We start from the raw sequence: 16,651 nt of genomic DNA, 5'->3' as shown, positions 1-16,651 counted from the left end.
GATTTCATTACTTTCAAGAGAATTCACTCTCTAGGAGAGTAATATACAGGCTATGAGAGAAATAATTAGATTCCCAAACGAAAAAGAGCAACTCTTCTGAAACAAACAGGAGTTTTGTCATCAGCTCCAGGACGTTCCCAATCAAAGGCCTGACTAATGGGGCACAGAGTACCAGAGATGCTCACGTTTCCTCTGAAACCAGAGGAAAGCACTTTTCATCACTCATGTCATCTTTTTTTCATCCTCAAGCTGTAGGGATCCAAAGTGCAAACTAAGGTTGAGCATATTTTATTTCCTCTACTAATTATATCAGAGAATGGTAACGATGACACCAAACTTTGGCAGCTCAGTCGTACCACTGTTCTGTTTACTGTTTGCACACTTGGCAAAGTCAGTTCAGCCACCCTTCTGCAAATCAATTTGAGGAGCAGTCTGGAAGCAGAGGAATGTGTGGTCTGGCCCCCTGTCTCACCCAGGGTGAGATCTCTGCTAACATGACTCCTTCAGGCAGAGGCAGGAGGGAGACCACTCACCCTGCAGGTTCTGCAGCCTTCACTCCTGAAAACAAAAATCAGTCCCTTTGTGAACCCTGTCCTTACAATGGACTTCTCCCTCAGATGGAAAACCAATTCCATTCAATCTGCTCCATCTGTATAGTCTCCAACTGATCTGCACTTCCCGTTATTTCCTGTAGTTCAGTGTTCCCAGCACTAGCATTCAACAGCATGGAAATCCTCCAAGAGCAGGCTGACTCTCTGGATCTGGTCTTCTGTAAGGGCCTGATCCTGCCAAGTGAGGAGCTCTCCCTAAGAAACATGGGTGCCATGACCAACCACATCTCATAGCGCCTCCAGGCTACAGCCTACGCATGAAAAAGTATCAGAGAAGGGGAAAAAAACAAGCAACTAGATGTGTCAACATTAGGAATGTAGTAACAGAAGGAGAGCAAGTGAGCAATCCAACTCATACGGCAACCCAACCTGAAAGAAGTAGTAATGTGGAGAGAGATTTCCCAGTCTTTCCACCCTTCAGCTTTCCCTTTGCTTTTCCTCTTGTCCAGAGAAACACTGCCTGTCCTTGTCCAAACATTTTATTTATATCCCCTAGTTAAGTCAATATCATGAGATGCCTGCTGGAATTACACAGGATAATGGGAAAGAGAACAATTTGATGGAGAAAATAACTGATTATCCAGCTCAAGTAGACATTGCTGCTTGATTGCAAACACCGTTCAGAGTGGCCTTTCCTCAGCAGAGGCTGACTAGAATTAACAATTTCATCATTCCACACCACTCCTCGACAGACCAGAAGCACAGTATGTGTGTGCTCTAAGAATGAAAATGTCTGATCTAGTTCAAAGTTGCATCTGTTAAGGGCAAGTTTTGTGCTTTTTAACTGTAGCTTGAGAGATTGAGACTTAGGAAACTACTATCAATTTATTCTCATTACACTTTACATACAGGAATCACCCTCATTTTCTATATTCCCATGGGAAAGAAAATAAGGGAAAGAATATGAAGAATGGTTAGAAAACAAAGAAAGTAGAAATTAAAGCAGCGTAATGCTGGTGACAGGTGTACCCAGATAGGATGCCAACTCATGAGCCTGTGTCAGACTGGAGGTTTAGCCTCCAGTTGTTAATAGTTAATTATTCTATATGGAAATCAAAATATATTCAATCAAAGCAAATCCCTACATCAACATCTTACACTGAGACTGGAAGAAAAGTGTCACGACATATGGAGTTATCACATAAGTCAGTATGCTTATTATCCCTTTGTATAAGCACAAGAAGTGGAACAGGAACCAGCGTACAACAAGCAGTGAACTTTCCTGGAGCATGCAGAGAACGTTGCTGGAGGCAGGATCTCAGCAGGTGGCTGTTTCCTCAGCACAGATGTGAGGTACAGTGCAAAGTAACTGATCCATAGGAAAGCAGCAGGTGGTAAGCAGGCACACGGGATACTCTCTTCTTATGGTCTTACTCTTACAGAACCAGAACCAAACACTTCAGGTTCGCAACACCAAAGTGCATAACTTCATTAAACCATCATCAGGCACAGCAAAGAGGTCTCTACTGACTGTGAAAAAAAGCACCTGGTGTGACATGAACACAGCAGCAAGGAGGGGAAGGACAGACAGCAGCCTCAAGCTGAGAGTCTGCATACAGGACAGCATTGCCAGGGGGCTCGAATCAGTGGGGCAGAGTGACACCAGTCCCTATACTATGCAGAGTAGCCAGCCACCACAAAGCTGCTCTTTAACAGGGAAGATAGTGTATGCAGAGCCTATTTTATCCAAAACTCAAAGCCAAGTACGAGATGCCATCAGTCAAAAGCCCCTGGAGACCTTGCCACAATAGTGATCTGTCATTTAGCAGGGGAGCAGCTTCCAAGCTGATACCGACATATTAGGAAAGGGCACCCCCAGTGGGACAGCAATCAGACATGCAGACATGACTGCACATCCAGGGATGTTCCTCCCTCACAGTCACTCACGGTTAAGAGGACTGCAGTACCTTCCAGGAAACCAGCCTATTTTTTGCCTGTTTTCTGCTTCTCTGACATTTGAAGCCATAAAATTGCAATTTCAATATGGTGAGTTTAACTGCAATTAAGTGGAAGTAATCTGTTTCACAAGCTCTTGGGTAAGGGCAACAGGGAATTCTTTAAAAAACAAACAAACAACAACAACAAAAAAACAACAGAAAACCAGCTTAGCAAATTAACAAAAAAGCCCCAACCCTTTTCTTCCATCCTCACTCTGCAGAATATTCAAAAGCCTTGCCAAAGGAGCAGCAGATGGAGTTGGACAGACTGCCCACAGACTGCCAAGCAGCTAGACAAGAGCAAAAGCTAGATGCCATTTGGTTGAAGGCCCTTCAGTGCTGCATTACAATCTGAACCACCACCAGCTTCTGAAGGCAATCTTGCCTCACCTGAGATCACTGATAATCATATCTGCATTCTGAAAACACAGAAGTGTACATTTGCTTTAACATTTAATACTAGGAAGGGAGGAGACAAGGGAAGGGGCAAAGAAAGTGCAAGGTGTTGCTGAAGAACACAGCCTTGAGATCCATCTCAGGAGATCATGCTTCTCCTTTTGTGTGTGTGGGGGGGGAAGGAAGAAATGTTGAGAGCGTTGCAGCCCGTAGCTCATCCTGCATTCAGGATTTTGAGTGTTCCATTCTAAAGTTTTTTCATACCACTTTTTCCCTCTACTTGAATTGATTTATATGCATGTAGATATGCATGGATATATATTTCCATACCTTTTGTTCCACCTTCAGAAACTGAGCGAGTTCTTCAATGGTGAGGTGATCTTTCTTGTCACTGTAGCTCAGGAGCAGTAAGTAGAGGTCTCGACGCAGGGACATCATCTTGTAAAACACTGAAAATTCTTCAAAGTTCAGAGTTCCTTGGTTCTCGTCTGTGTCAGCTTCCTAAGAGGTAAAGACGCTCAGGTAAGCATGCCAGGTGCAAGTGAATTCAGGGAACAAAGCAGAACAAGATTTATGCATAGGAACAGAAATTTAATGAATTCTAATCTGCAGGCTCAAATCCTAATACACATAGGCTAAAATAACAGCAGAATGATAATACTACCTGTTGGATTTTTTGGTGAGAACAGTACTACCGTGGATCCCCACCAAGGTTCCACCTTCAGCTCTGAATTTGTTTCCCAAGTAAAGAAGCACACCCTGGGCTTTTTTTCTGATCTATTGCCCTCCTTTACATCCTGCAGTTATCCTGGATTATAACATAGCAAGGAACACTGTAATTTCACCCCTTGGCTTCCTCTAACAGAGTCTGACATTTAAAAACATTCAGAACAAGGCCACAGTCTTAAATTAATGGTAATTCAAGCTGCAGCGCTCTGATCCCCCTGTCGGCTCTCTGCAGGGGTCCAAGGCTGCAGCAGCAATAAGACTGCACACCAAAAATACCGCAGCAGCCCCAGTCTTGATTGCAGTTTTTTTTATCCTCAGAGGTAGGAAGAGAAGAAAACAGTACTTAACGTATGTTAATACAAGCTTTGCACTGTGAACATCTGCCTAAGAGGATTGCTTTGGATTTTCAAAACAAAGAATATATTCTGGAGGACTGCTGTCAAACATTATCTAGGTCTCCACAATGACCAAACTTCAGGAAAGCTGCAGCTCTTGTTGAGCGTAAGCAGATGGCTAAATGAAATAAAAGTGTAGCGATGTGTTAATGTTCCTACAAACAATACCTTTTATTCACAGCTGTAAGATAATGTTTTCTCACTCATTATAAGCCCCCTTCTCATCCCCAAGTAGTGTTAAAAAGGCCATTTGCTACTGTGCAAGTCAGAATGCCTTCTCTGCAGTCCTCTTAACACCAACTTGTCTGGGCCTGGTGGCTTGTCTCTGCATTGGTTCTCCAAACAAAGCCCTCTCCAGAAGGAGAGTAAGCATCTCCATCTCTTTATCACTTCTACCTTATCAAGAAAGCTTCCAGTCCATGCCCAACCTCCTTCTGGGGCAGAGGAGCCCATCTAATAGCAGATGCAGTAAGAGGACCTGGTCTGCTTTACATTCCAAGGATGACGTTTTGCATTCCCTTCACAGAAGCTGTTTGATTAATATTTCTCCAAGCCCCCCACATTTTATAGTAAACTGGATTCTGAGCAGTGCTGTTTCTGAAGAGTCACACCAAATGTATTCTGCTCACCATGATGCCTTGGCTTGTCTTTCCTTTCATACAGTGTAAACAAATGAGCTGGTGGAAAATGGGAACTGTTTTCACACAACAGACATTAAAAAAATGATTCTGGCTAAGAACGGAAGCTTTAAAAATCTGTAATTGCTTTCATAAAGCCAGATTCTATTAAATATTTTTCCATAAAGGAAATGAAAAAAAGTTTTGAATAGAACAACTTTATCGCCTATCAATGCCAGCACAGAATAATTCATTTCACAGCAATGAAAACAACAATGCATCTAAAGAAGTACTATTAATGAATACTCTTCTATGAAGCAATATCAACGAATTCTCTTCCATGTAGCTCATTCTGTTAAGCCAGAATTCTGATGTATCTTTGTCTACAAAAAGACAAGACTTAGGAAAAAAAGTGTGAGGTGTTGGCATGGAGGGCACACTGTTACGTCCAAACTTCCAGACCCTGTTCTGGATCTGTCCAGATACACACCGTAGCCATCACTGCCTCACCCCCGTAACAGTGGGTGTTAGAGGTCACCAACCTGAAACATCTGCCGGACCTTCCTGCGGGGCAGGTTAACGTTTAGCTTATGCATCAGCTGGTGGATCTCTTCGATGTTCAGCAGCCCATCCCCATTCTTGTCAGCTTCCTCAAAAGTTTGTTTCACCCAGCTGCAAACATGTCAAGGAAAGGTACAAGAGGGTGATCAACCCTTGGAAGAGGAAAGCAGAGCAGTTGGGGCAGGTAAGGGACAAGATTCAGACTCAGCAGCATAAGAGTTCTCCAACTCCTTAGATTCCGATAGGGAGAAAAACTGAGCATTATTCAACCCAGATGTCACAAATGTGTCTTTCAAGTCAGAGCAAAACAGGAGAAATAAAATATCCCACTGTCTGTGTTAGAGATATTGGGGTATGCCATGAAAAACTCCTTGCTGGCAAAGATCTGATGCTACCCACATTGTGCTCCCTGTGCTGATGCCAAACCACTTTTTTTACTGCCGAACCTTTCCTTGTACAGCTCACTATTGCACCACCACGCTGGTGGAACTGGGACTAGTGACCTACACAGAGTTAACATCTGGGGGCCACTGGTTTCATGACTCACAGGACAAAAGCCCAACAGCCATCTGTATCAGAGATGATGTTAATCTAATGCAAAGGGCTGGAATAAAGAAGACTCAACCAAATCAGGCAAAGTACACTATTATGAGCCAGAGGTTAATGAGAGCCTCCATAACAACTAACCACTCTTGATTTTCCACATTCTTCCCTCTTAACTACCTGCATTTCTTTCATCTGTATACTCAGTAATTATTTCATCTCTGTAGAACTTCTTTGACCGCTGCTTTCTCTCCAGTATTTCTACCCTCACTTTTTAGTCACATGTCCCACAGTGCAGCAAGTCCATGACATCATAATTTGTACAGAGAAAAGGGATAGCAGGTATACATCCAGGACAAAATGACATCAAAGCTAGCAGCTGTTGAGGTCAGAAAACAGGACTTGATTCTTTATATTACATATGGCACATCTCCACAGTGACATTTCTGGGGATGTTCTGAAGGTTTGTGTGTGTTCGAACCAATTTTCATCCTTACCCTTGCTATGGACAATGGTTTAATTTAAATACTTAAAACTGGTACCAGTTGATGACAGTTATTTCCAGCTAGGTTCATAATGCTTGCCCCCTTACTCTCTTCTTTCTGACATTAACTTCTCCTCTGAGAATGCACTCAGAGTAGTTTTTAAGTGCTGCTGCACTTACTCTGACATACATACTTCCCTTAATTTTGCTTTAACTTCTCCATGTTCTAAGCAGTAACTTTAGCCTCCTTTTTGAACATCCATTCCTCAGCAGCTTTTGCTAAGTTCTTTCTCTAACTGGAACTGTAACGTGGTCATTTTGTGGGCTGTCTCCGAGCTGCCACACTCGTAACAAAAACAAGGTTTGAAGGGATGTTTCACCAGTAGAGAACATGCAGCAGATATGTGCAGCTCAGAGAAGCCGTGGATAAATATAGCAAGCTGAGTCTGTGTGCAACAGAGCATGGAATATATCCCTCAAATGGATCTGTGCATCAGAATTAACCACTGAATGTGTAAATTTAAAACATCTACTGTGTCTGCTGTTCAGGAGGGATATTTATAAACAATCACTGCAGCCTCTTGGGAGGCAAAAAAAGAGACAGATAACAATTATTATCGAGATTAAGTGCTGATTTTGTCTTGTTTTTTAGTTAGAGGGAAGAGCATTCTTTGTATTTAACATGCTAGTCTGCTCTCCTGCAGAAGAAAACATACCAAGAAAATACTCAGGGACCATAATCTTTACAAGAAGTTCATTTGGGTTACCAGCCTACAAAAATACTTAGGGAGCTCTTAAGATTTGTGCTTCTGACAAACACTGGAGGCTGCAATGTAGGCACAGATATCTGACACACATCACCTAAGAAAAACAGAGGGCTGCAAGTTACCTGCCATTTTACCAAAGGACTGAAAAAGTTTAGAATTTCAGCTGGGCAAAGGCTAAGAAATTCAAGTTTCCAAGCAGTAAATAACTTGAAAGCAATGCCTTCCATTAAAACCTGTGATCTGAAGCAGGAGAATAAAAGAACAGCTGAGTAAACAGAAGATGACATAAATCCTTCCATGATGGACACCTCAGGACACAGAAGCTTTACCAAGTGGTCAGTAGCACAGCAGCCCTCAGACCAGCCAGGCTGCATACATAAAAGACATGGAAAAAGAAGAGCTACAGAGGAGTAACACTACTGCTGAACTGCACTGGAGGCCCTTTAAAGTCATGGTTAGAGTACTCACTGAGATAACTATAAACATGTGTTCTGACTACATGGTAGGGATTTCACTAACAAAATGCAGGGCCCACTGACTTCCATGGAGTTTCATCCAGTCCCCAAGGCACAGTTAATGTTTATTGCACATGTATGCATCTATGTCACACTTATCCAACATTTTCATCCCAATCAGTGGCAAAATTATTGGTTAAACTGGCAGCAGATGAACCTCCTGTACCAAATTCACTAAAAAACAAGAAATACTGCACTGAAAGCCAGTGCTCAGGTTAGTAAAAGGATACTGATCGTGAGTTCTCTGTCGCTTCGCAAGCGAGTCCTCGTCGCTTATCCCAGCCATCAAATATTTCAGTCCTGTGATCCAGGTGCGAGCCTCCTCTGGGTTGGAGGTAATCAGATCCAGCGACTCCAGGTGGTTGCCATGGTAAATGGTAAAGCAACAGCTCGGGTCAAAGTTCCCCTCTGCATGGCGGTGGAAGATTTCAGACTGACGGCCTTCGGTCACTTTGTAAATAGAATCAATGACGACTGTGGGGAAAAGAGAAGTCACAAACTGATATGCTTGTCTAACCATCCAAGCACAGTCTGCTTTTCAGCAGCTCTGAATTATTCAGGCTAAAAGTCATTAAGCATTTTTTAACATTGGATCATAATAGGGGATCACATTTATGCAGTTGATCCATAACATATTACTCACTGTCCCATCTGTAATCCACACTTTAATACTCAACTTCCCAAGAAATTAGAAGGGATTATACATTTACTTTTTGCCTTTTCACTTTTTCTGGACGGTCTCCATCGGATGCAGGTCCTGTGCTCATCCAGGTAGAAGAGACGAACGAGCCCTTTGGTTCCACTCTTCAGCTTAACCATCTGAGTCCCAGACTGCATAACACTCATGCATCTTTCAACTGCGAAGCAGAACAGAGTAAGTTGTACCGAACAGCCATCTATTTCCACCAATAAAATGACACAACGGCTTCCAAACTTCTACTAGACATACAACATTTGCCTTTCAATTTCAGTCAGGAAATGCAAGAGATGCACTATTCCTTCTTCATAAGTTCTCGTAAGAAAATAGAATGCATCTGCCAAAACATCTTCACAGAAGTCAAAGAAAATCAAATATTGAAATATTTTATAGCTGCTCTGTGCTTACTTCCTTCAAATATATATTATCTATTTGAATGACTAGACATGGTGCTGCAATTTTAAAAGCCAGCACTCTGCCAGCTTTGAAGGGCAAGACCATCATTCAGCCCTCATTCCTCTGGGCTCAGTAATCCCTTATCTTCAATCCTGTGGTTTTGACACAGTACGAACTGTTAATGGAATTATAAACGCACAGTCCCACCACACAGCCACACACACAACCGCAGCCTTCCTCTCTTGCTACCCAATTTCAAGCACACAAGCTTCTTTTTATCTACCCATCCCACCTAGGATGGGGGAGTCTTTTTTTCTCCTTGTTTTGATTGCAGTAGACCCATCTCCTCCATTTCATCTCACCTCTTCCCTCCCACGCTCCTCCATGAACTAAGATCAAGATAAAGTTTCCCCTTGATCTCAGCCTATAGCCATGTTCTCAAATTACTTTCCTGTTTCTATCTGTCTGCAGCCTCTCCTCGCTTGGTATCACTCCAAAATCGCCACCTGTGATCTGCTTACACGCTGGCTGGCTCCCAAACACTGCCCAGCTCTGTCCTTACTCCTCCTCATCATCTTCCTCCCAGACCATGGCCAATACCTGCACACCCTCCTGCTCCCTGGGGGAGCCAGAGCCAACAGATGGGTAGACTGGACAGTGCTTTCAAATGAACCAGAAGAGAGAGAAACCAAGGCAGAAATAGGTGCTATTGTCACTAAAGGGTACCCACAAGTGATCCTCCGTGGCTTTGACTTAGAGCTACCCACAGGTGCACAGAGCAGCAGGCAGACATGCCTCCAAACAGCACAGGATGGAGGAGCTGCAGCCTCAAAAAGGAGGAGTAACTGAAGCAAAAGTAGTTCATGGAACTTAGTGTCTGCACAAGGACTGAGACTTCCAATTCAGATCAAATTCAGCGCGAGTCTGCCTCAAATTCACCTTAATAAAATTGTCCTCCAAGAAAGAAGATGGTGAGAGTGTGGAAACCTGAACCACTACCTTAAGTTGGCAGGCAGGCTGCATGCACATCTGTACTTCACTGCTTAAGTGTTCTATTACAACAAGGTTTTGGCTTAGAGGTTTAGCAACAAGCTACTCAACAGAAAATCTGCTTCTTTGCACCTAAGCCTATCAGTTACTAATAAGTCTTAAAGATACGTAATTCTCACCTAAGTCTTCCCATTAGCATTAGCTCACCTGTGAGGAAAACAGCTATTTCTCTGAGCTGTTGTCGAGGACCACTAACAAAAGGCAGCAGAGAGAGGAATGCTGTTCCTTCATGTAAGAAAAGCAGGAGGTGCACCAGTCAGGTAGTTCTAACAGACAACAATCATACAATTTATTTGTCACTGTTTCAATTGCCTAATATTACTATATCGTGTTGATAAAGTAGATGTATTTCACAGATACATTTTTAGATAAGCTTCCAAATCAAATTTATATGGAAGATTTTAAAGCACACTTCTACACAAATACAGAAGAAGGGAAGAAAAGCTGCCTACACCGAGATCTCAGCATTCTCCATTTCTCAGATGCCATCTGCAATAAGCACCAATTGTCTGCTCGCACTGTCCAAGTTCTCAGCACACAGCATTCAAATGCAAATACTTAAATAAGAACAGTGTATGTAAGAAAGTTCCCTGCATCAGCTCTATTGCATCCATGTTAACAGAAGCAATGTACCTTTAAAGAAAGGTTTGGGCAGCCAAAGTGCTACGCCATCCAACTTCAGGAGGAAGTTTCCTTTTTCTCTCTAACTTCAAGCTACACCATCCCCGCTTTTCAGTTACTTATGAAGCACAGCACACCAAGAAACAAGGTCTTCCAAACCTATTTCCAGCACGTTGATTTCAGACTCTGGCCAGACACACACCTGAGATGGGCATCATGTATTTTCAGATCGAGCAATGACCATCACTCTTAGCAATACACACATCTCATTGCCAGGAGCTGCTCTGCTCCTTCACTGAGCACTAGGCCAAACGCTGACCCACCAGTGCCAATTGTACCATCTCTGCCACGTCCACACTGTTCAGCAGCTGGCAGAGCCCTGCAGCCAGGAGGAAAGGCATCCAAGCCTGCAAGTCCAGATGTTACCTGAGATCTCACCATTTTGTGGGATGCAATGTGTTCCACCCGACACACTGCTCCTCACTGCCCAACAAGCCTCACTTACGACAGGGATGCTAAGTTGGAGTTCTAATCTATAACCACGTGCTGTCAGGTGTGTAACTTCACCCCATGCCTGCACAGGGATGATGCCACCTAAATGACCAAAGAAAGCCGCAAGTTCCACACTTTACACTGTGTGTCCATGCACACACCGCTCTCTGAACAGGAGCCACTGGGTCTATATCAGACAGCCAACAAAACCACTCTGCTTTCACAGAGCAGGTTGTGTGGCTGCTGTATGCAAACAACCTGTGTGCTCACAGGAAAGCCTCCTGAAATTAACACACTGAGCCTTAATAAAGCCAACACTAAGATGCAAATATACTTAATAGCTTTAGGAACGACATCCCACAACTGAGCTGTGAGATAACTTCACTTAAGTCGCAAGGAAAAATAAAAAAGAAAGAAGAATTTTGTGGTTTCTCTCCCCTGCCGTCTACATAAACAAAAACAACACATAAAATAGTCCTTATTTTTCCCCACTGTACTACTGTGTATTATGGAATTAATATTTAGAGGTGCAATTGAAAGAGAAAAGGTTCCGTCTTGCTTTTATGGACTTAATGGTACTGCCATCTGACAAAATAAAGAGATTAAATAGGGCATAAAGAGTATTATCAAACAGACAATGAGAAGTGTAATTACTAAAGAGGATATAAATTGTATTTCTAAATTATATGCAGTCTGCATTAAGCCAACGTTAAGCTTGAGGAGATGAAATAAAACCATAAAATAAACCCATAAAATGCAGAAGTTATTTTCAATTGTAATATCAGCTCCCCCCGCTGCATTTTGGCATTCCCCAGCTGGGTGAGGTCAGTATTTCTGGTCTGTCTATGCATCCTGCAAATAGACAGGTCATTTCTCTGCCCAGAGAGGAGTGACAGCAGGCAGCCCAGCAGCAGGAGCACTGCACAGCACTGCCAGGTTCCTGGGCCACCTCCTGTGATCCCCAAAGCAGGGGCACATCCTGCATGTCACCTCTGCACCTGCACTGCTGCAGTCAAGGTGAGCTCCCACCCCCAGGCTCTGCTTGGAGCACAGCTGCAGGGATGCACAGCCACGTTCCAAAGCAATGAGAAAAAACAAAAAAAAAGCACTCACACCTCAGACCAGAGAACAGCACGCAGTGGTACTGGTGGGATCCATGCAGTTGTACTGGTGGGATCCACGCAGTAAAGGCATTCTGGATGAAACCACAAAAGTTCTTGTCTATCTGAACTCTCATCATCCCACTCTGCAGCCACCTCTTGCTGTAAGCTGGCCATTGCACTATCACCGCTGGGACACACAGGCTCCTCACACCCACTGGTGAGCACGCTTCATCCAAGTCCCACAGAGCTGCGCTGACATCTGGAACACCATGTGGCTTCCCACTGACATCATCATGCTGCTGATGGCTGGGCTGTTACATAATGAAGCACAGGATAACGAAGAGGGCAGAGTGAGCCCTCTGCCCCCAGCCAGGACCACTTCTAATAACCACATCTCATACTGGACGCAGGATTTACATCTGCTTGGCGGTAACTCTCCCAACCCCTTGCGTAACTTTAAGCTTCTTACAGTGGTTTTAATCATCTTCTCCAAGCTGACACGAGATGGATGATCGCCCACACTTCTGTAAAACTGAAGCAATCCTCAGTCCCACTCGCAGCAATGCCTTTGGGGCTGCCAGGTCCCTGGAGTGCCCAGGAAAGCAGACATAAAACATGGGGAGGCACCCACAACACACTGGTATATTCAAAACAACTGCGAATGGCCTGCAGTCCATGAAGATCATTAAATATGAAGAACTCATGCCCGTACATTCACTAAATAACACGCAGACAAAAAGGCTGAAGGGGAAAACACCACCACACACCATGCAGAAGGGGAGAAAAGAAATATCCATGTAGTTTTAACATTTAGCGCTGAAATCTGTCTGGTATGAGCTTTCGTTTGTTAAAGAGACTTGGGAGTGAGAACTCCCAGCAGTTATGGTTTAGGAATAACATATTTTTCATAGTAATCTGATCAGCATCCCATATTGAGATTTCCAGCTTGATGCTTCCAGGACAAGCAATTTAAATTATCTCTATAACTCTATCTATATTGTATTATATACGTATGTTCCAATAGGAAAGCTTCTGCTCCACAGCTGGCTGATGCCTGACAGCACTGAGCTACTGCTCTTGCCCTGGGAGCACCCAGAGCCCCTTCATAGCCATAATGAAAGCAGAATGGGAGCAGCAACAAGCCTGGCACATCCTGAGGATTTTATTGGATCCACATCCCCAGACCTCAGTCCTACTACGAGATTATCTTTCACAGAGTATTGTGCAATGCAGAAAATGCCTTGCTAGGACAGCACCGTATTTTCAGGGCCTGTGATCCCCTCCTTGAGATCTACACTGGAAGTGGAATCCGAGAGCACAGCCCCCAGACACAATGCATAATGCATGGTTTCCATCCCTGCTCAGGGATACCTTCCCTCTGCCAGCACAGCAAACTTCTCACTGTTATCTTCAAGAAACCAGCCCAGGTTTCATTCCAGCAGCACTGGGGCAAGTAGCCAATAAGAGAATCTTGGGCCGGGGCAGCTGTGCTGCTGTGGGACCCCAAGGTCCTGACCTGTCCCAGGGCTCCAGGACCTCAACTCCAGACTCTTCACTTTATTAACAGCGAAAGGTGCAATCACTTAACCATATAGATGGCCAACTGCCAAAATACATTATCACATCATTAGAGCGAACAAGAAGCATAGACTTAAGCAAACATAGTTAACAGGCTCTCACATCCTAATCCTCCTCATTGCGGGAGGATCCTTAGGCAGAGAGAGCATGGAAATTGATTGTAATACTGCAGAGCAAGGAGCAGCAGCAGCAACAGGCTGGAAGAAATGGAGAACAGCTCACACTGCTCCAGGATCACTTCACAGCAACCCATGGCACCTCCACAGCATCATGAGGGGAATGGACCACAGGGCACAGGATGGAGGAAGGGACTGGAAGAGGGACCCAGTGCATGGCAGCACACACTGCTTCCTTCCAACTGCCAAACCAACATGCAGCTGGGGCTCCGGTGGAGAGTAGGAGGGGAAAAAGCAAAGCACAACTGGAGGTGGAGTTAATTAACCTCTAAGTCAATAAATGAAGCCTGCAGTTCAACTGATGATATGAATTAGACTATTCACAATTCACAAATGGTCATTTTCCTAAAGAAACATGCTCCTCTATTTTCCTAAAGAAACATGCTCCTCTATTCCATTCTCACACATTCTCACACTGCCTTGGTGGAAGTCACCAACACCGAGCAACCTGGGGACAAACAACGAATGACAGTCTCAAGCACCAAGGCAATTTTATTACTGAAATAAACTCCTTGTGTATTTGGGTTTCATGAAAATCGCTGATCTTATGGGCAGCACATGGGAATGTCTCCAGTGTCAGTCACCCCACTGAGCATCCCAGGAACCTGACTGCCAAGAGGCACAAGCTGCTGTGAGGTTTCCCATCACTGATATCAACAAAAAAGCAACTTGTGGTTTCCTGCAACTTCAATTTCTGAAGCACACACAATGCTGCCAGCACGCTGACAAGCTGACTTCTAAGACAAGAGCTTCTTAAATGACTTCTTCAAGATATGTGATGTATGCAGAGAAACATGCACGTTTCCTCCTGCAGGTAAGGCCTGTACTGTTAGAAGCTGTGTCAATCTGACTCTGCAAGCTCTTCCACCAGGTTCACCTGGCTTACCTGCGTGCTGCCTTTCACAGTGAGGACAGCACACACACTGATCCCAGCACAGCACGCGGCCGTTTCAATCTTTGTGGAACAGCAAAATGGTCATTTCAGGAGCCTTCAGTCTAGCCACAGTTTGAGGAGAGCACCTCGAGTCTCTTATGCATTACGTGCTCTGTAGATTCACTGAATGAGGAGTGTACATAATTCATATGAATAAATGAATGCTAAGCATTCCACAGGCACAGAACTTACTTAACAATTGGTCTATCAAGTCCCTGACCTGCAAAACCCATGGGAAGGCTCCCAAGGAGATGAGCAGCATTCAGGCCAGGCTCCAACGGCCCTGGCAATTCCTGATGCAGTCATGCTGTGGCTGCACACGATCTCCTTCACTTTTCTCAGTGCTAACACGCAGTGTGTTAAAGCTTTCAGAGCTGCCACATGCCCATACTAATCTATTACAAGTGCATACAGTGCTGCAATAGATTTATGCTACTGTTGGAATTAAACCTCTGGAAGACCAAGCTCGTCACAGGAGGAGGCTGATGCCTTCAATAGTAGTCAGAACAGCATGTCCCTCACCTAAAGCTAATTCTCCTAAACATCACTCACCAGGCTAGGGTCTATACTTAATGCCTGATTTATAGGCGTTTGGGTAGATTCAAAGACACAAGCATCCCACAGAAGCCCAGCCCGACAACAGGCTGCTGCCACAGCCCAGCAGGCAAAGCTCAATGCAGCCAGCTGCTGCTCTGCAGCCCTCCAGTTCTGTTGGAGCAGGAACAGACAGACAGAAGCTCTGCTGGTCAGCCAGGGACCAAGGCAGGTCCTCAATTCCATACATCCCCCTGTACCTCCTCCCATCCCACCCCATGCTGATCCCTGCTCACTAACTCACACCCCAAAGGCACAAACTTACGGCCAAGCCGTGGGCAGGTGGGGAGCAGCATCCTCCGACAGCCACTCATGGCCAGGCCCTGGGCAGGCTCTGCAGCAAGGCAATAGTTGTGGCACCATGGTATGTGAGCACTGCCATGGCAGCACCCTTAGGCGTGTTCATCGCAGAGGCTGCAACTGGTATCATGAATGCAATCTCACACCTGCCTTTCGGGAGGGCTGGTGCTCACCTACTCCCGCCCTTCACAAGTGCAAATGGGTTCATGCCTGCAAAATATGAGCTCCAAAGAGGGAAAGGAACTGAGTGCCTGTTTTCACAGCACACAACCATTCTCCCCTTCCTCTCCAGCCTGTCTGTGACGGCTCTGTGCTCCTGCTTCCATCAGCCAGAAACGGTTATTTCCCAATGGGAACAGCCCAGGATGAACACATCACAAAGAAGGATAACTCCTGGAGAAGTTCCTTTGTTCCCACTCCAGTCCCATCCATGCCACAAATCTGCAATGCCTGGAGCTGTGGGACAGTGTCTCGGTGCCCCTTCCCCTGGGCTGCCATTACCCAGCAAAGCAACCAACTGAGAAGCACCAACAACCATACGGGTGGCAGCTGCTGCTACGTTTGTCTGCAGGAAAGAACTACAAAATGCCTTCAGACAGGAGCTCACCAGCAGCTGAACGCCTGGCATGAAATGCATTTATACGTACAGAACGTTCACACAAGCTTCAGAAGTTAAACCTGATGCTTTTCTTCTAGGATCGCTCCAAAAACACCCTCCCAATAAGCTCTCTCCAGTAAATTATTAATTGGGACCTATCCATTACCTGCTGTGTCTCAGCAAACAGATGGAGTAACACCTGCTCTCCTTTCCCTAACTATGTGCATCAAAACTTAATGCAGAGCTACGTGTAACAGAAACCTCCAAACCATGAACACAGCACAGGGAGCTGCAGCAAAGCACCCCAACAGGCAGGGCTGTCCTCAGTCGGATGCACAAGAAACTGACAGCAGCTCAAAGCAGTCTTCATTTTTTCCAGAATAGTAAGAATAGGGTTTGGTTTTGCTTTTCCAATTTTCTATCCAAAAATTGGATAGAATACCCAATGTTGAGAAGCTTTCTCTTTAGTAAACATCCTTAAAAAAGAATTCTCACACATCACCAAACATCAGTAATGACACAAACACAATCATATAAAGATAAACTCTGGCTATCTT

The 16,651-nt window shown here is 44.6% G+C and overlaps 1 protein-coding gene across 6 annotated transcripts in view; it reads right to left on the bottom strand.

Annotated features, from left to right (window-relative positions):
• Positions 1–16,651, bottom strand: part of PLCH1 (phospholipase C eta 1) — a 60,292-nt gene that overhangs the window by 25,890 nt on the left and 17,751 nt on the right. For all 6 annotated transcript variants that reach the window (XM_015872225.1, XM_015872229.1, XM_015872226.1 and 3 more), the window contains 4 exons: positions 8,266–8,412; positions 7,786–8,029; positions 5,228–5,357; positions 3,275–3,445 (listed from right to left, as the gene is read on the bottom strand). In XM_015872225.1, the coding sequence (XP_015727711.1) occupies positions 3,275–3,445; positions 5,228–5,357; positions 7,786–8,029; positions 8,266–8,412 (692 nt within the window). The remainder of the gene's footprint in view (positions 1–3,274; positions 3,446–5,227; positions 5,358–7,785; positions 8,030–8,265; positions 8,413–16,651) is intronic.

The sequence above is a fragment of the Coturnix japonica genome, chromosome 9, assembly GCF_001577835.2.
Source record: "Coturnix japonica isolate 7356 chromosome 9, Coturnix japonica 2.1, whole genome shotgun sequence".
NCBI lineage: Eukaryota > Metazoa > Chordata > Aves > Galliformes > Phasianidae > Coturnix > Coturnix japonica.
The sequence above is the reverse complement of the archived record's forward strand: the minus strand, read 5'-3'. Positions and strand labels throughout refer to the sequence as shown.